Source organism: Anticarsia gemmatalis, chromosome 3 (assembly GCF_050436995.1).
Source record: "Anticarsia gemmatalis isolate Benzon Research Colony breed Stoneville strain chromosome 3, ilAntGemm2 primary, whole genome shotgun sequence".
Taxonomy (NCBI): Eukaryota; Metazoa; Arthropoda; class Insecta; order Lepidoptera; family Erebidae; genus Anticarsia; species Anticarsia gemmatalis.
In genome coordinates, this window is record NC_134747.1 from 8,950,024 (window position 1) to 8,971,481 (window position 21,458).

General features: G+C 39.5%; 1 protein-coding gene across 2 annotated transcripts in view; it reads right to left on the reverse strand.

Annotated features, from left to right (window-relative positions):
• Window positions 1-21,458, reverse strand: part of mib1 (E3 ubiquitin-protein ligase mind bomb 1) — a 141,706-nt gene that overhangs the window by 115,908 nt on the left and 4,340 nt on the right. The window contains exons 8-10 of one of the 2 annotated variants that reach the window (XM_076136297.1): window positions 20,292-20,412; window positions 19,559-19,740; window positions 13,726-14,592 (exon numbers count right to left, since the gene is read on the reverse strand). In XM_076136297.1, coding sequence (XP_075992412.1) covers window positions 13,726-14,592; window positions 19,559-19,740; window positions 20,292-20,412 — 1,170 coding nt within the window. Of the gene's footprint in view, window positions 1-13,725; window positions 14,593-19,558; window positions 19,741-20,288; window positions 20,413-21,458 lie in introns of both variants that reach the window. The other variant, XM_076136296.1, reaches the window with a different exon arrangement.

Below are 21,458 nucleotides of genomic sequence, written 5' to 3' on the forward strand. Positions count from 1 at the left end.
CAAAAAGCCTTTTGTTTTCACTGTCTCTGATAGGTGTTTCCGATCGGAAGGACACTGTAACGCTTGATATTAAAAAAGTTTTTCTATAAGGACTTCGTCTTAGAAGCGAGCGAGGATTCCAATGCAATTAAACGCAACCGTAAAGTGAAATTTTCATTTTAATTCAGAAGAAAGAAAGTGGAGATTTTTCTTTGAAATCAAATCTTTCTTCTCACAATATTTTTGTAGAAAAAGAGCAAACAAGCGCTGCACAACGAATTAAAAAATGAATAAATCTACCCGTTGTTGCTATCTTTTGCTATGAATATTCTACCAATTATGATGTTTATAAGTACAGCTACCGGGTCTTGAGTTTCTACTTTGTGTGAGTATAAAACTGGGGCAACGGCGAATAATCACAGAAAATATAAATTTGTATAAAGTTTTCATAGAGCTCAGTTATTAGTTAACAAATAGTCATTGCGTTAGAATAAGTATCCAATATAAATGGAGACAGAGGGACATTTGTCCGGCAAAATGTCGTTCGCCAGGTCAGGTGGCACACGTTGAAAGCGTTCATAAATTTACGTGAGACGAGGTTGTGCTAAGCGCAGATGGTGCCTTATACGCTTTCGAGGAAAAGCCTATATCCACAACTAAGAAACATCGTGTTAATAATAAATTCGTTGTGAATACGCCATCATGTCATCTCGTTGTTGTTTGATCATGCTATTATGTTAGAAACTAGAATCGTTTTCTGTCAATATTGCTGCGCGGTGCTTCCACTTTTTGGAAAAAATATTTATCTCCGCGAACATAACACGATCAAAGTTCGTTGGAGCAACGTGTGTGCGGGTAGAGATAGAGACTCGGCTAACGAAGTAAACAATAAACAATCGACACAGACAATTCGCGTCCGACGACTGGGCTAACAGAGCGGCTTCAAGACAAAGGGCTGATAAATTAGATTATTTTATTTCATCGTTTCTATAACTTTCTATATTCTAAAATACAACAAAACCTGTCTCGTAACGATAACCGCTCATATGCCCGGTTTCTGAAGCATATTTAGCGGTTATAGCGGTAGTTTACCTCGTATGGTATATTGGCTAAGAGTTTGGAGAGAGCGAACGAACGAAAGGGACGACAAGGGTCATAAACGTGTCGATCTTGTTATAGTAAAACATACTCGCACTAAGCACTCTGGTTAAGAAGCTTCCATTATATTTTTACAGCTCTTCGGTTTTTTTGTAAAAAAATACTTTAACCACATCGTTATCATGATTATTCTAAGTCTAACACATTTTGACTTAGTCTTATACTAAGTCAAAATGTGTTTAAAATTAACAAACTTTGTTTCTAACAAGCGAGCAAGCAGTAACTACGAATATGTGTCTTCATGCGTTCATTATGCCCACAATACACGTCTATTTCAATTCATGTCCATTCCAAACACAGGTCGTGTGGCAATAAAGCACTAGACTGGCGTATATTTCACCTGAGTTACGAACAATCGCATAGATATAAATTATTTGGGAGATGCGAGGTGTAACCGTAGACTATTCCGCATTCCGTACGTACGCTTGCAACTGCGAGCATGGTTTGCCGCCTGCGAGCTCTCTAACCGACAACGTCGACACACAACACTGAGCGGCACGTCGCCTGCATTCCACTCCACCGCTTTGATACAACACTTCTAGTCCAATTTTACATAAATGTACCACGTTTTAATAACAAAGAAATTATTGAGGTAAAATATTTTGTTTAATAAGCACATGAAGGGAACACATTGCAACAAACTAAAGGGTGTTTTTTTGACAGTAACAAATAACTGATGTGAATTATAGCTTTAGTTGAATTCTAGTGTTCTGTTTACAATCAATATTGATTATCTTTTTTTTTTCTGTTACTTTTAAGACAGCAGAAGACGAAACAACACGCGATATCATAAACCCAAGCAGGGAACAATCAATAATTGCATAAGTTTGCATGGACTTGTGAGTTGACCGCTGTCTTCAAGACCACGGTTAACTTTCTCTAGAAAGGTAAAGCCACTTCATTACACCGATAAGAGACACGTCGTGTGACCTTGTGCACAATATTCACCAATATCGCGAATACACGTCTTAAACATCACGCTACATATCCATATTATGCAGACAACATCAATTGCCAAAAACTACCTTGCAATATAATGGCCGAAACAATAACATACGTTTCAGTTAAGACTCCCAAGTTATACTTCTTGGAAAATATCCGTCATAAGAAAAGGGTTACTTTATGACGTGTACAAATAAGAAGTAATACAGTTAGCATGCTAAGTTTCATGATATACAACTAAAGCTAACAAATCGGAAGGTTCTCTCACTAAAGTAGAAGAAAGGAAGCACGAATGCGACGTGTTATTTACGACCAGTGATTCCGGCGCAACTAGGATTGTGCAGGAAATCCACCTGCAGCTTGTTGTTACGCCCGGCTCATTCTCGCCAGGTAAAATTTTATTGTTTGCATTAATTTAAGTTCATTGTTAGTTTAGCAAATCGGATAAACAAAAATGTTCGCCTCATACATCACATGACATTTTATTATGAGAAAACTTGTCTGGGGCTGGAGAAAAGATAGACTTTTATCTAGGGAGCTAACTTGCTGGTGTTCCAGGGACATAAAACCTTACTTAGCGAGCCACAAATCCTCGTAACGCTAAGCCGAGATAAAACACTAAGCTCACGGCACAACGAGGCCGTGCTCAAATTTTTCACCTGGGGCCGCGCACTGGCGCGCCGCAAGAGAATGTGTGCCACACAAGATATTACTCACACATGAATTATGACGTTCTATAATGAAACCCAGCCGAACTTACCGCACTCACTATAAACTCCTAGCGCTGTTCAACTTAACACATACACGCCGTATTCCTGTTATAGTATGAAATATAAAACTCAGCGTTTAATCTTAAGACTTACGGAATAGAATCGCAAATGTTGAAATTTGCCAAAACGTTACATACGAATACATTACGTGTTTGCCGAACCGCTGATTCAAAAGGGCTTTTCGGCTGTTCAAACGGAGTTGTGGACGCGGACGAAGCTCGGCATTCGAGATCAGCAAACAGAGAAGAGTAATAAAGCCATTAATTCCGCTTTAGGTGCAAATAACATAAATCAGACTGTAGCGCCTCGCGCCGCAAGACCGCTCCGAGCAGCAAGCAGAGAAGCCGTGGGTAAATTAACCGCCTGTCATACGTCCTATTGCAAACGAACTAACATCACAAATTCCAACAATTTCGTTCTTCTTAATTCACTCTTGACACGCTGAGAGAAATAAAACAGATTTAAAGTCAGCAATGTCATAATCTAAAGATTTTTGAGTACCTTAATACAGTGTAGATGTGACAGTTTGTATTGAGAAGTTATTGTTTGTAACTCTTTCACCCAAATAATTATTATTTATATATTATGGATTACCGCAACGGGTACCTACCACGAGAATTTTTTTCGCGTGGGCGAAGTGGAAATAAATTTTACATTAAATCTTCTAACGATTAAGTTTGAAGTAATAAAATTGTTAACAACTCAAAGGTTTAAAAGAAACAAACGCTTATAAGAGTAGTCCATATTTGCGTCTATATAATCAGTGGAGGATATTTTCATCTACAATTCACTAATCATTTAGCTAAATAGAAGAAAATGTCTATAAAAGAAATCTCATATGGTACACTAGAAGCATTAACATAGCATTTCGATGTAAAAGGAATGAAATGCATTCCAAGGAGTAATAACAACGACAATATTATTGGCAATGGCTTTGCCTCGTCGGGCGGACTCGTTCCGAGGATTAACGAAAATTAGATTTCAATAAGACGGTTGAGTCGAGGCATGGAACAAACCTAAGTCGAAGCCGGGTAATGCGCAGACGGTCACGCTCCACCTTTTAATGCAATGTCAGCAACCCGAGCGCGCTCCAGATCTGCGGCTCCGGGTACATACGCGCTCGTTACACGATTAATCCAGCGTTAAGCTGATACAAGTACAAATTATACACACAAAGTATGCATGCTCTGTTCACTCAACGATCCCCTACCCGCCACCAAAACAGTTAAGTGTTTTATACTCTATTAAATTACGTTTTGATACACGTAGGGAGGCCTACAGAATATGTAAAAGGTAGAAGTTAATACATAGAAGTGGCATAATATAAATAAACAACAGCTTTGGGGTCGCAATTTAATTTCGGCTCTCGAGTCCGAAACGACCGAAATAAATTGGAACAATATACACATAGGTATGTATTACAACTTTAGTCAACATCCTCGGGAATAACTATTTCATATATATAGTATACATATAATACTATTTTATTGAATGCTTCATTTTTTTCTTTTTTGGTAGGCAGCGAAATATAGATATTAAACTTACAAATAGTTACCGAATAACTAACAACAACGAAAACACCCAAAGAAGTTAAGCATAGAGAGCTGTTCTGAATAAAAAAGTAGCTTTCCAAATAAATTATTCCCCCAATTCGGCCGTTTCGATTCAAATTGAAAGAGCATCTCAGTATAGAGATTTCTCTAACCGCGAAGGAAGAGAGAATACAAATAGGCATATAAACGGAAATGAAATGGCTTCATGAATCGTATGGACGAATCACATCGTAGAACAGTTTGTCAAGGGAGGAGATTACAAAGAATTTATTGTCAAAAAAATGTAGCATGAAAACTAGTTTCCGGTTCGATTCATAGCTTTCATGACCAAAACTGAGAAAATGTACGAAAAATAAGTGCATTGTCAAAACATAAAGTTTACGAAGTTGCTAAAACTTACACCGAATAAGAACTGCGCAGTTTATGGATCGCCGAGACGACGGACCGCAGTTGAAAAATATTTTTGTATCATATTAGTCATAATAAGTATAACTGTTTCGTAAAATGCACAAGAAGTTTCATAGAGATCGCACCTTTAAAATCCACGCAAGTAGAACACAAGAAAAAGACATGGTAAGACAACTCTATCTATTATTGATAATTTTGTTTATTGTGTTTTTAAGTGGCAGATTAATATTAAAATAATAACTAACAGCATCTTTAAAAACAACGAAACGCAAACAGAGCCGCGGGATGGTAGTTATTTCATTACATATTCGCACGCTATCCACGTTCTCTATAGATAGCTCGCATAATTCTCACAGGGACGCCGCGTTGCCCAACGAAACAATAGCAGATTATCAAACAAAACGACGTAAATAGTCCTCGGAATAGGAGAAATAGGGCGCGGGTTAAGGGTCCGCAGGATATCCGCATCGCGACTCGAATGCTAAATGAGGCAATCGTCGAACTGCTCTTGTTCTCGTTAACATTATCCAAAAACTAAACTTTTTTGTTTCCATGCAAACGAAATCTATGAAATATTTTATCGTGTGTCTATGTAATGTCGTTTCTAACCACAAAAGCAATTTTTCTCAAAGACTCGAGCACAATTCAGTACATCGTTCAATTGCTCGATAAATAAAGGCGACTGCAGGCAACACAGTTCTCTGCGCTTAGTCGCTGACAGACAGAAAGGATTTTTTGTAAATGACTTTAGCAAAATAGTCTTCTACTGGTACTCTTTAACTTTCGACGCTAAAACAGGGATGTTATATCATAAGTTAGACCATATGTGTCAGTCTGTCTGAAGCAACGTAGCTACTACCGGGGGAACTTATTATAATGCCATTTTTTGACATAGACCCTATGCAAAAAAATAACTGCCCCAAAATCCAGGACATACCCTTCGAAATCTAGTAAAGTTTAAAATGTTAGTATACAATTGGTAATACATACAATTTGTTAATGAAAAAAGGCTGACTTAGTTAAGCATAACAACCCCTACCTCTAATTGTGTCAGTTGATTTGGAACATCAAATATTGCTGATTTATGTGAAAAAAGAAAACATGTAGCTTTCACCAGAGTTGAAATGATATTATTCTGTAACAAAAACGCTCCAAACAGGCCAAACTAAAATTGAAGAAATAGGCGGTATAAAAGTATTGTTTTATATGTCAACCCAAAACTGTTATCCCCGAGATGAAAGAAATTCAAGGTAAAAGGAAGAAAACAGATGAAAAGGAATAAATATAACATCGTTGGGATGATAAAAGCTTAAAAATACTTTTTGTGGGACACATGTAGTAGTGTGACAATTCAATTATCCTTTAGTCAAGGAGACGCAATCTGACTGCCTCTCAAAACAAAGACCCTGCTAATAGTATCGCGCGACGGATAAACAGCGCGACACCGAGTTTGTGTTGAAAAAATAAAGGCGCGACGACGCCCGAATAAATGAGAGCGGCGATAAACAGGAGGATCCGTACCGAACGGAGGGTCGATACCGAAATACATTATTCCCCGATCCGAGTGTTCCGATTCAAATTGAAAGAGCACCTCCAACATGAGATTTCTCAGGCGGCGAGTGGGCGCAGAATATAAATCGACGCATAACCAGAAATGGAAGGGCTGTGAATTTCCGTTTCGTGGTGAACGTTCGTGCTCAACTTTTATCTCATAAAATATATTAAACAAATAGAAAATTATCTACTCTGTTGTTAATTAACCTTGATATTTTTACAAAAAAAAATATCTCGTCGTGAGATACACTTCAACGTTACCCCTCTTTCAATTTGCAATCACCGAGTACCTGCTTCAGAGAAAATCGACAAAAAAGTGAAGTCGTTGAAGCAGTAGCGATGTAAAAGAAAAGCTTTAATACTGAAAGTCTCGCTTTAAGTTTAACGCAAATTAGATTTTAATGGGACGTCAGCAATATTGACCGTCGTTCGCGCCGTACTTACGTCGGAAACTGCGGGATTTATAATGAGGACCGATTTTTTATCACTAATTTATTATTATTACCAAAAGGATCTGAAAGGTTAAATGCGGCTCTAAAACTTTTGGGTGTACTATTGACTTTTCTGTCACGTATAGAAGTGAACATAAACTTATTTTAACTCGTTGTTGAATACATTTACTTACACAGAATAAACGGGACATACTTTCGTCCTCCCCTCATCGTGTATTCTGTCCTATTCGCAACACGCCCAGCCGATATTTACGTAACAGACGCCTCTGCTGACTTCTGACACCGTCTTCTAAGGCGTAACAAAGCAATGTAATATTGAGCACACATAACTAAATCTGCACCGTATACATCTCCGACTATGCTACCGGGAACCCAATTACGATCTATTTGTTGTGCTGATGTGGTCTATGTTCAAAGTATCCCTCTATTGATAATTGTGTTATTTCTCAGACAGCATATTATTATATACCTAGTAGTTCATTAGCTTCTCAAATATAGTATGGGTAAAAGTTAATGTATACATAACTTACATAACTAATAATTTGGTTGCAAATTTACCTCAAATATTATGCTGCATTGGGTAATCTGATTGGTATAATAGCAGACGTACGGTTAGACAATCAAAGTAATCAGTGTCCCTTTGTGTCTAATACGAATACGTTCGGTCCATTGCACATAAACTAGGTAGTGGAGTGTAAAGGTTGAAGTGAGGCATTTAGCCCGTACAAGAAGATTTCGAGAGACGCCCGAGGCAACGGTGGGCGGCGCGGGCAGAATGGGTGTCCGCGAGCGACGGCACTCTAACTTTATTAAGGACGAGACTCGTCGCTGAATCAAGGTGACGCGCCTTCACAATGCCCTATTCAGATTTAAATAGCTTTACGCCCAATTGCGCTTCAATATGGCTGTAGCTTGAGAGAATAGTTATATAATTAAACAAAGATTTCAGAGATAAGTTCGCATCAGAATACTTCACGAAACAATTTCACAAACTTCATGAGCTTTATGTTCCAAAAATATTTATGAGCTGAGTTAAATGAAATCTCACAAGTATTTATTATTTCAATGCGGTAATTTTCAAAGGGAATTCGGGTTTCTAAGAGAGAAATAAATATAGGAATGCTGTCAAGCAATACCAATAATGATAATAAACCGAGGTTAATGCAATATTTCAATGTTTTGTACAATAATGTTTTTCAAAAATAAGTTTGAAATAAATTATGATCCCACACCCACACACTTACACACCAGGTGTTGTTTCTTCCTAACATAGCGCCCGTAACGGAGTCTAGCTTGACGAGAGACCAAGCCCACATAACTTCCGAATGAGCGTGAAGGGAAAGCGTGTAAACTATTGCTACGCATAAACTCAAGAACAGTGTAGGCCGCTACCATTAAATTATATGATAGCTATAGTCACAGTACAGACACGTATAGCTGACGGTGTCGCGTGTATCTAACATGAGAGAAAGGGATAATTTATAACTCTATCGCACATAATCATCCTTAATTTAGTGTGAACTTACAAGTGGCTTTGAGTAAAGGCATCTACCGCACGCGTTACCATGCGAACAATGGAGCACGACAAGCGGAGGGGTGCGGGGTCTAGGGCGGCACAAAGTTTGGCAATTATGGAGACCGCATGTCTGAGAGCGTCGCTACACTCATTACCGACTGAAACTCGACTCGTCTAGATTAAAAGTCCAAGAGACACGGGTCCCGGGAAATACCAAGCCGAGCGTTGGATAAGATGAGGATTAATGTTCGAGACAGCGTCTAAACAAATAGCGTAGTTAAGACTTCCCCGATAGTTCAAGTGCCCTTTGGTTAAACAGCGTAATCAATTACACTGTGCAAATGGAGCTGCAATACATTTTTCATTAAAAGAAAAATGTAGTATTACGGCTTTTCTTTGAAATAACTTAAACGAAAATACGAGTAAAGCGCTTGAGTGTAATTAAATCACAAAGTAAGAAAACAAACGGGTAAGTTTAATAAGTAGCTAGCTAACTGTGCCACGCCAACTGCTTCGCTTCGTGTTCGAGAACATCTAAACAAATAACATAGTTAGATTTCTCCTTCGCTGAAGTACTCTTAGTTCGAATACGAAAATACAGGGAGCCTTATCAAAGATACTGAACTAACCTCGTTCGTTTTCCCTTCGCTTGTGGTACAATTTCTCTACGTATATTAGACGAGGAATGAGCTTCTCGTACTTACCTATATACCGCTCACGTATTTTCCTTAATAGAATGAACAAATCTCTAAGTAATAGTCAACACAAACGATTTTTTTTTAGGAGAGTTCGGTTGTCTAGTTACTTGGTTATGTCTTGGATGTGCTAAATGTAGGAACCAGTTCTGTTGTTAGCAACATCATTAAATCGATCATACGATTATTATGTGATGATGCAAAAAAATACAGTGTTTTACACAAAGTACTAACTTTTGCACGCGGTTTCGCCCGCGTGAAAATTTGTCTGACACCTACAATTTAACGGACAGATACTCATATAATAAATAAGAAAGTATTAGTACTATTCAGCATCCACTATTTACCTACCAATGGGTTGAAATATATTATTTACGTTAGTGCTTTAAACAATTAAAGTAATCCACATAGCAAAGCAAATAAGTGACCAAAAGGCCACAGAACATTCAAAGTGACTTTTCATGCCGGAACAATGTGCAGTACCCGCGGGAACGGAATCTTTGTGACAGACTGAATGGGGCAAAAACCACCGAGAGAAGCTTATTTTAAAAGTAATACAAATGTTTAAGTCATAAATATAACCACGTTTTTCTTTGAACTTTTATAAATAAAGTACATATGACTGATTTGTACTTAGTATAATGGTCTATCATTTCAAGGTAAGAGTCTGTTAAAGGATAATTAACAAAGACATCAAAAGAAAATACTACCTTTGCAAATAATTCTCTAAAAAAAGGTCTCAGACATAACTTTTGAGGCAGTGCTTGCAGAAAATATGCGAAATTGTTCAAAATCATTCAGCTCCGCACATTGTCATAGATTCCTAGCAAGCCAGTAACAAAAGACAATTTAGCATTCACAGATCTCGTGAAAGCTTTTAATAGGGAAGAGTACTGGATTGCATTTGATTCTGCACGTTCGATTTCAAACCAATACTCGATATTTGGACTCCGCTGAGAGCTGTATAAGTCAGTAACACTGTTAATGTATACGGGATCTATCTCGGACAAACTATTTACTGCCGTATACGATGTTCTCGTGATCGGAACAGAATAGACATTAATATCAATGATCAGTTCGTGACTTGGTTTTAAATTCTGAGCATTAAAATAAGTCTTCCTTTGATAAGGTTTTCAACAGTATCCTCAAGGAAAACAAAATTAACGACTGTGAGTATTATACCTTGCTAAATTGCTTCGACATAGAAATGATTAAGAGGAATAGATACAAGCAAAAAAGCTACGGATATAAATAATTACGATGTTCTGAGAACTTAAACAAACAAAACTCTTATACGTTCTTCAACTAAAGGCAGGCAAGCAAGGCTTGCGTGATAAGGTTTGCGAAAAAATAATGACAACCCCAGCGCACACACATTTCATTATTGAAAGCACGCAGCCCATGTTTTCTGCAGTAGATAAATGGAAATCGACAGTAAACCACTAATAAATTACTATGTAAATCTTTGATTCCATTCGCCTTTTAAAGACAATAAACTTGGTTAGGACAACGATTCGAATCAGTACCAACTATTTTTTATTTAATCACATGGAGTATACTTATTTTTGCGGTAATAAGTAAAAGTAATTTCCGAAAAATTCAAAAATAATACTTCAGTCATTTAGTAACCGTGAAAAGCACGTACCTTGAAAAGTAATGCTTATATACGTATGTAACGTTAGATCTGGGGGCACGGAAGTGCCCCCGCAAGTCGAGCAAAAAAAAAGCGGCACGGCCGTAACATCCTTTTCTCGAAGCAATTCGGGCTATTTTTGACACCCCTATAATTTCGTTGTGGATAAAACAAGAAGCCTGAATTTTCAGCAACTAATCAGTCATTGTATAAACACGGTATATTTAAAATTCCAATCAATTTGAAACAGTAGTTTAAGAATGACAATTTGTTAAAATTTTGAATTTTGTCACTCACTGATTCACTGATTCACTGACTCACTGACTCACCGATCATCAAAAGTCTAAGGTACTTCTAGCAGACCTAGAAGCTTAAAATTTAGAATACAAATAGGGTTTAGTGTCTTAATCATGGGAAAAATTTAATATTTTCTAATTTCGGTCCAGTTTTCTAAATACACCAACTGCAACAATAACTTTATAATCCCATATAAATGTATAAGATTACAAGGTTACATTTGCAGTTAATGAATTATGATTACTGTAGAAAATAAAATAAATAGGTGTAAATAGGTACCTACAATATGAGGCATAACGAGAGGGGGTAAAGGGTGGGTAAGGGTGTTTAGCCCATGAAACTGAACAACATTCCCATAAGAAAATATGTTGAATTATGGAAAAAAAACGTCTTTCCATACAAATTGGACTTATGTTCGCTCTACAAAAAGAAGTGAGATGCCATCAAAAACATTCTGTAAAAACCTCAAGTCTCGCCGTAAAAAGTTGTGAGATCTATATAATACCAAGTCGATTAATCTATTTAGTCTCTACTTAAAGGACCTTCTGTCTTAAGTTGTTACGTATGTTATTATCATGCCAATTTAAAAAAAAATACCTTTAAAACAAATAGATCGACTTGGTCATCGCAAGAAAACACAAATTCGCCATTATTAACATTTCAGGAGCATTAACTTCTTGTCGTGCTGTGTAGTGTGATACATACTAATAATCAAATCATGCGATGGCCAGGTCGGTCTATTTGTTATAGAGGTATTTTTTTTTTAATTGGCATGATAATAACATACGTAATAACTTAAGACAGAAGGTCCTTTAAGTAGAGACTAAATAGATTAATCGACTTGGTATTATATAGATCTCACAACTTTTTACGGCGAGACTTGAGGTTTTTACAGAATGTTTTTGATGGCATTACTACTGTCTGGTGTAATCCCCCACTAATACAGGTAATTGCTGAATTCGACTCACCTCCGAGCAACTAAAATAATAGGGATATCCGAAACGCACGTGAAATCAGTTACCGGATTTGTTTCAGGCTATTACGCAATTGTGTAATAGTCTGTGTCGTCATGTTAGGCATAAAATCAGAGACAAAGTCTCAAATATGGAATTACGGTTTATATAGGTGTGTGTCGTGTATGTGTTACTAACTTACTAATATATGGTTAAACACAAAAGATACAAGGTGAAAATCTACATCTGTAAATATTTAAAAACATAATCGTGTTTAAATTATTTAGGGAGGCAATGGCTATACAAATTTGAGATATGCACATAAGAAAAAGTTACATTGTGTACACTACGAGACACGAATATATCATTTTCTCAACGACCAAAGCAATGTACTGTGAAATATCGGCAATCGTCGACTGTATCGATGCTGTATCGCATTTTGGCGACTCCGTTTTCGGCCGCGATCTCGCAATCACACGTTTTAACAACTATCCCCATTCTAGATCACGTGATTTAGCGCTACAATGCTTGTTCCCTAGATGCCAAATCGATCCATCTCCAAAGTGTGCGGAGTGCAGCGTTCACTTGCTGGGTCGAGCTTTTAAAAACTGACACAATCGATGCTTTTAGCGTTTTTAAGTGTGCGAAGTCAAACGCTAAATCACCAATCGCCTACGATATAAGTAGCATGTTTGACCGCGATACAAACCGCTTGAATGACATTATTCTAAATCAATTTTAAAAATAAATCGATCAACTATGTTGTTCAGCTGTTGTCTAATTTTGTTGAAAACAAAGAGTATCCAAAAAATAAAACTAAATTATGAAAATAATAAAGTCAGTAATGTCGCATACAGATACATATACATATTTTCGAATAGAATAGGGGATGAATATAAAATGTATCATATTATTCACTTTCATAAAAGCATTGAGATTCAAATAAAGGGATTAAAGTTTGGACACGATTTCTTGAATTTTTTTAGTTTGAATTTCATGAAGGTCGTTTTCGATGGGTTTACCATATTAAAGTGGTTAACAAACTTTTACTTAATGAATATTTTTTAAAGACAACTGCCGCACTACAAGACCTGTAACAACTATCTGTGGATCACACATATATTTGTTCCGTGTGGGAATCGCCCACAACCTCTCGAGGCACGGAGAGTGGTGTGGCGACCGTCTTAACCACTGCGTGGACAACGTATTTTTAGTCCGTTTTTTACGGTGCATCAATAACCTTCCTAGTTGTATTTCGACAACAGGGCATAATAACAAGTTTTTAATATTGGTTGCGGGTTGGATTCTATATACGAAGATCACTATCGGAAGTGACAAACCAATAGGCAAGAATCGAAAAGTAACAAGAAGAGTTTATCGTTAAACATGAAATTGGTGCGGACGTATTTTACGCTAGCTTAGTTGATTCATTCGGCTATCAATGACAACATTTTAAAGAACTGCATTTAGTCTAATTAGCACAAAATACAGGACGAGAGCTATAGTTACGACAACTTAGCAGATAGCTCTGGCACGCAAGATATAACAAGGTTATAATTTAAAGTCTTGTGTGTTTCAAATTGACTAAATCAGCAACGCCAACAGGCGCATGGGCCATTGATATCCTCAATAAGGAATCGTGTATACTTTCGTGAACCTTGCATACGCGGCTCTCTCGTAAGTGGTTGGGCTATAGTACCGTGGAGCACTGACCTGCAGGGAGGGGTGCATGGCGAGCTGCAGCCGGCGCCCGCGGCCGCCAGGGCGCGCAGGCGGCGGACTCGTCGTTGGCCTATAGTACCGTGGAGAACTGACCTGCAGGGAGGGGTGCACGGCGAGCTGCAGCAGCGTGCGCACGACGCCGAGGTGGCCCTTGTTGACGGCGATGTGCAGCGGCGTCTGGCGGCGGCGGTTGCGCGCGCTGAGGTCGGCGCCCGCGGCCGCCAGCGCGCGCAGGGCGGCGGGCTCGTCGTTGGTATATAGTACCGTGTATGTAGTACCGTGGAGCACTGACCTGCAGGGAGGGGTGCACGGCGAGCTGCAGCAGCGTGCGCACGACGCCGAGGTGGCCCTTGTTGACGGCGATGTGCAGCGGCGTCTGGCGGCGGCGGTTGCGCGCGCTGAGGTCGGCGCCCGCGGCCGCCAGCGCGCGCAGGGCGGCGGGCTCGTCGTTGGTATATAGTACCGTGTATGTAGTACCGTGGAGCACTGACCTGCAGGGAGGGGTGCACGGCGAGCTGCAGCAGCGTGCGCACGACGCCGAGGTGGCCCTTGTTGACGGCGATGTGCAGCGGCGTCTGGCGGCGGCGGTTGCGCGCGCTGAGGTCGGCGCCCGCGGCCGCCAGCGCGCGCAGGGCGGCGGGCTCGTCGTTGGTATATAGTACCGTGTATGTAGTACCGTGGAGCACTGACCTGCAGGGAGGGGTGCACGGCGAGCTGCAGCAGCGTGCGCACGACGCCGAGGTGGCCCTTGTTGACGGCGATGTGCAGCGGCGTCTGGCGGCGGCGGTTGCGCGCGCTGAGGTCGGCGCCCGCGGCCGCCAGCGCGCGGAGGGCGGCGGGCTCGTCGCCGAAGGCCGCGTGGTGCGCGGCGCGGTCGCCGTCGCGGTCCTCCGCGTCCACGTCCGCGCCCGCTTCTACCAGCGCGCGGATCACCTCCACGTGACCGTTCTGAGCGGCCGCCTGGACGAGCACGGAAGTTTTAGATTTTTTTGTTGGGTTTGAACAATAGCTTTTGTTCTTCAGTGTTTAAAGATGCCTATGGTAAAAACGTGTGACTTTGATCAATTAAAAACTCCCTATCTATACCACATGAGGGTATAAGTTCGGTTCGTATACGATGCTGCGTGTGTGCATCTTGTTCGATGCGCGCTCGAATACGGACGTGCATTAGTAGGCTCTGAACATTACCTATTAACATTCGTGTTTTGCGCGGCCGTAGCCGTTGCACGTGATCATGGCTATGAGTAGCCAACTTATAGCTAATGAGTTGTTGGCATTTATTCAAAATGCCATTGACACTATGGACGAGGTCAGCGTGATGCAGATCTGCAAGTCCAATTTCAAAGAAGAGGACATCAGCAGCGGCAAAAGATTGTTATACCAGTCCCTTGGCAAGCTGGACCAGATGCCATCCCGCAGAAAAGATAGGACGGAGAAGAGCGTGCTATATCATCGCCTTGCTGAAGGTAATGGATCCGGACAACGTGCCGACCTTTGTGGCGAAGAAGCTGCAGAAACTCCCACCTGTCACATTCGACCACGTCGAACATCACATCAGGCTGTTAAAGGACATCACGTTCTTAGGCGCTGTCTCCACGGGCGAGAGAATCGCGACGAGTCGCAGCGATTCCGCGGCGACTCGTAACGGTATCCCCACGTTTTCCTTGTTTAAAAAGCTTCTCGAAACAAGAGGCAACATTGAAAATAAATGACGCGCATTTGACAGCGCGCTCGCTGCGCGCTCGTCGCGATCGCGCGGCGGACCCGCTGCTTGTCGCGGCCGACTAGCGACGATGTATTGACGTTTCGCACGCTCGTTGCCACTCGTCGTATCGCGGCGATATTATCGCCGTGTGGAGACGGTTCCATAGAGAGTATATAGAAATACGTGGCACGACGATAATATCGCCGCGATTCTCTCGCTCGTGGAGACAGCGCCTTAAAGTCGAATCTGGCTGAGATGCAGTCGATGCTGGAGGTGTCCAAAAACACCATCGGTGAATTGCGTGAAGAGGTGGCGCAGTTACGTGGCGCTGTTTCGTCATGCAAGTCACGCGACACCTCCAACGTCAACACACGTCGCGGGGCGCAAAACGAATCCGTCGGCAATTTGGAAGCGGCGAGTCCTAAGTCGTCGCTAGCTGCCGAAACTGCTCGCGTACGCAGCCGTTGCCGCCAACCAAACAGCTGGACAACCACCACAGTGGCGACAGAAAGGGGATAAGAATGTCACTATGAGATCAGACGTCAATCCGCATCAGGGTAAGAAGAAGGAGGCTACGTGCGAAAAGGATGGCTTCATCAAGGTGGAGAAGAAAAAGAGGAAGCCATCTCGTCGCAATCAGTGCGGTACTGCACCGACCGGACTGAACCATCTGCTGCGTCCAGCCGTGCCTGCGACGCTGTTGTACGTGTCCCGCCTGCACTACTCTACAAAGGTCGAAAACATTGTAGAGTATGTCCAACTGAAATGCAATTTCAAACTGAGGATCGAGCAGTTGCAGTCTTGTCACAATGTGAATTTCAACTCATTTGTGGTGAGAGTGCCTACTGAGCATCTGTCGACCTTCATGAAGGTGGAATTTTGGCCGAGAGGTGTTGTGGTCCGGCGGTACAGACGACGCGCGGCTACCCGACACCACGCGTCAGGCGACACCTGGCTCACGTATCATTTAGATTATGGTATATTTTGTATGTATTTTTAAGTTGTATTTTGTTTATTGTATTAATATGGGTCTCAGTTGCCTGAAATAAAGGAATAAATAAAAATAAAAAGTTACAGCATATGTAATAGAGTAAGATCCCAGAGCTGCCAGACCTACGTCATTTTAGCAAAGCTGAAACTTTGAGGATTGTTAGTATAAAGGGTCTGTTAAGAGGTATGCACATCCACTACCTTGAAAGCGGGGCCGTTTCTGAGGTAGCGCGGAGTGAAGGTGCGTAAAAAACGACCCAACCCACGTTATAGTAGCAAAGTTGGTTTTCAGATATGTTATTAATGATATTATGTAGAATTAAAATTGACTATTGCCAGACCGTTTCCCGGGGCCATTACTTCTGCCAGACGCCTTAAATGTTATAAAAAAATGAGGTCAACTACGTCATAGTAGCAAGCCTAAATTTTATATATGTTATTAAAGGTACAATTTTAAGACCCCCTGTATGCGGACAGACCATTCCGCAGGGCCCTTCGTCCCCTAGACGCCATTAAACTTTCCCTATGAGTGCGAGAGTAAGAGCATTATTCATACACATAAATGAAAAACAATTTAATTAAAAAATAAAAATTGAAAAATTATTGAATACTAACTGACCCGCGCATCTTTGCTTGCGTCACTTAAGAGAGATAGGTCAAAATGTTACATAAACGGGTTATGTAACATTTTTCACTGGTACTCTGCTCCTATTGGTCGTAGCGTGATGATATATAGCTTATAGCTTTTCTCAATAAATAGGCTATCCAACAGTAAAATATTTTTTTATTCGCACCAGTAGTTCCTGAGATTAGCGCGTTCACACAAACAAACAAACTTCTCAGCTTTATAAAATTAGTATAGATTAAAAGTACTTGGAATGTTTAGGAAGATAAGTAACATTATTTTGGGAATTATTTTAAAAATAGATATGGTTTACACTATTCACAAAAATTATGAAAAAAAAATTGTAGTCATTCATCATCATCATCATTATCTGAGCTCTTACTTCCCTCATCAAATTGAATATTTAAATCATCTCCACCGTCGTCTTCATTGTTACTTGAATTCTCTGTTAAAAAAAATGTAGGTAATGATGTTGAAAACAGTTACAAGTAGGTATATCGAAATAATTTATAGTTAAAATAAAATACCTAATTCGTTCTTCTCATTCACATCGCCGACTGTATACGTGTTAATGAAAAGTTGTAGCCGTGCAGCATCTACATCAATTCAGCTCAGACCATTTAATATTGAAGAAATCGCCAGAATATCGAGAAGCTTTTGTTCAATTCGGAGAAGTTGAATTATCTATTGATAAAGCGAAGGAACAAAATATATTTGATGTAATTCAAAAATTTAATCTGCGAGTTATATAATGTTCCCGGATTAATTGATGCAGATGCTGCACGGCTACAACTTTTCATTAACACGTATACAGTCGGCGATGTGAATGAGAAATTCCACCAGCAAAATGTTAAAAAATTCGACGCAAGTAATTTACCTCCTTGTAAATCTGAATTGCTTCAACAATTTCGACGAGCAAATTATATTGCGGGTGTCTGGAGTAATGCTCATATAAAGCGTCCTAGCATTTTAAGCCCAGCAAATAAAGGGTGGGTTCTAAAGGATAACCATTATCATTTTAAGTGGTTTGATGGTGACCAATTGCCAAGTTTCGTAAGCGAATCACTTGAAAACGAATTAGGTATTTTATTTTAACTATAAATTATTTCAATATACCTACTTGTAACTGTTTTCAACATCATTACCTACATTTTTTTTAACAGAGAATTCAAGTAACAATGAAGACGACGGTGGAGATGATTTAAATATTCAATTTGATGAGGGAAGTAAGAGCTCAGATAATGATGATGATGATGAATGACTACAATTTTTTTTTCATAATTTTTGTGAATAGTGTAAACCATATCTATTTTTAAAATAATTCCCAAAATAATGTTACTTATCTTCCTAAACATTCCAAGTACTTTTAATCTATACTAATTTTATAAAGCTGAGAAGTTTGTTTGTTTGTGTGAACGCGCTAATCTCAGGAACTACTGGTGCGAATAAAAAAATATTTTACTGTTGGATAGCCTATTTATTGAGAAAAGCTATAAGCTATATATCATCACGCTACGACCAATAGGAGCAGAGTACCAGTGAAAAATGTTACATAACCCGTTTATGTAACATTTTGACCTATCTCTCTTAAGTGACGCAAGCAAAGATGCGCGGGTCAGTTAGTATTCAATAATTTTTCAATTTTTATTTTTTAATTAAATTGTTTTTCATTTATGTGTATGAATAATGCTCTTACTCTCGCACTCATAGGGAAAGTTTAATGGCGTCTAGGGGACGAAGGGCCCTGCGGAATGGTCTGTCCGCATACAGGGGGTCTTAAAATTGTACCTTTAATAACATATATAAAATTTAGGCTTGCTACTATGACGTAGTTGACCTCATTTTTTTATAACATTTAAGGCGTCTGGCAGAAGTAATGGCCCCGGGAAACGGTCTGGCAATAGTCAATTTTAATTCTACATAATATCATTAATAACATATCTGAAAACCAACTTTGCTACTATAACGTGGGTTGGGTCGTTTTTTACGCACCTTCACTCCGCGCTACCTCAGAAACGGCCCCGCTTTCAAGGTAGTGGATGTGCATACCTCTTAACAGACCCTTTATACTAACAATCCTCAAAGTTTCAGCTTTGCTAAAATGACGTAGGTCTGGCAGCTCTGGGATCTTGGTCCATAAGCGATGTCTGTATAGCACGAGTGGCTCGAAAAACCTTGAAACGATCGTAAAAAAAAAACATTGTATGATGAAAATACACTGAACGTGTACGACATAGTCGTCTCCGCTTTGTCGCCGAACCTTTAAAAGCTTGATTGATTTAAAGATAGATCAGGCCAGTTCATATCTAATATATACAATTCTCGCGTCACAGTTTTCGTTACCATACTCCTCCGAAACGGCTTGACCGATTCTCATGAAATTTTGTGAGCATATTGAGTAGGTCTGAGAATCGGCCAACATCTATTTTTCATACCTATAAGTGACACTATTTTTTTTTTATTTATATGGCAAAGCAACGTTTGCCGGGTCAGCTAGTTATTATATAGGTGCTAATCATATTAGTATTAAGCCAATAAAATCACAAGCCAAATTAATCGTAATGATACTTTGACACATTAATTTAACTACAAAAACCCATGCGTACCTGCAGAGCAGTATGGCCGCCATAGAAGCCATTAACATCAACATGTGCAGTATCGGTCCGCGCCAGTATCTCCGCGCATCGCGTCGCGTCGCCATTGGCGGCCGCCTTCACCAGCTCTTCGTTAGCGTCGCCAGTCACGTGCGACTCGAACAACTTCTTCAAAAGCGCCGAAAGACGTTCGCCTACAAATTAAATATTAACTATAAGTAACCTTAAAATTGTTGTATTACACTCTGTCACAATGTACCACTGTCATATTATAACTTTCAAGATATTTTTTATTGCACATTATGAAGTAACTGCTATGGACTTGTTACTGCTAATATTCTTAAAAATAATAATAAAAGTAGTTATGTACCCATTTAATAGTTCAAAACAAAGCCTTTGAAGCGTTTGTGTTACGATGTCTTAGAATATGCTGTTTTGTTTTGGGTACCCTATTGAGTTAATAAATACAAGTACTAATTTCATTGAACGTAAATCTTACTTATTTATAATTTCAACGTTCTTTTAAATGGTTGTAATCTGTACTAATATTATAAAGCTGAAGAGTTTGTTTCTTTGTTTAAACGCGCTAATCTCAGGAACTAGTGGTCCGATAAGAAAAAATATTTCAGTGTTACTTAGCCCATTTATCGAGGAAGGCTATATATCATCACGCTACAACCAAGTGGAGCAGAGTAACAGTAATATAAAATATGGATTAAAAATAAAAGTAAAAAAAGTATACTGCCGTCAGACGATGCGACTTTCGTAACAGCATTAGGGTTGTAAGTCCATGACGTATTGCACACTTCCACTTTCAGGTCGTTGTCCTGGTATATTTGCTGCACTCGACCAATTTTGCCGAGAGTCTGAAAGGACAGAAATAATATTAGACTCTAAAGTACTAAGAACGATGTCAAACTAGCGTTTTGGCAAGCATACACGCGGGCTACATTACACATTTTATAAATCGGACTCGCCTTCAAGTTCACACTTCGTCGTGTTCGTTTGTGTATCATAGATTTTACGAATTAATACGGGCGACCTTCGTTTGAGTTGAAAATGTGGCAAATGGTGCGTGAATAACGAACTATGAAAACGAAATGCGGTGTCAGGTATACCGCACAAAATGTCCACTCAATAATTTGTTAGTTCATTTTGATTAGCCTTGCCTTGTTTGCCTGGACATTTATATATTTTGTCCATTTACATATTTTGTCAGAGATATCTTAACAGAATCTTTCACACATGAATGTCAGTCAATTTGTAGGGGAACCTGTTGTACCTTGGCACTATGTGTACCTAGGCCACTGGGCTCGTTTTCAAATATTCGCGCGATACTAAATTCTACTGTTTACGGTATTCGATACGTCACTACAGACTATTCAATGTGCAGTTAGTCGCATACCGCCATTAAGCCGGTGTTTGTTGTTATCGACGCTGAAACTTTTTTGTGTGAAAAAGTAAGTATTTCTAATATATTTTGAAGTCTAATAGTTTTAAAAGTTTTCTAATAGTCACTTAACTGTTATATGCTATCGGTTCTTTGATTTTACAAGTCTCAACACAATAAAAAACTTACGAGATACTTAAATTCTAAACTATATAAAATCACCGTTTTAGTGAAGTTGGAGTAGTGTTGTACCTCGGTCACTGTCGATCAGTTGTACCTTGGCCACTGGCCAAGGTACAACCTGGATGTTATACTTTGGCCAGGAGAATGTTTTATTAAATTATTTCACATTTACGTAATAATATTCCTAACTAAATATCTTTATTATTTCAAAAATCGATGCAAAAATCACTTAAACACTGGAAATGGCCTGAAAAAGAGGAGATTAAAACCCCGCAAAAAGTTAACAAGAACAGAGAAATTTATTATGTTCCAGAGATACAGAAGTACTGGGATTTCTAC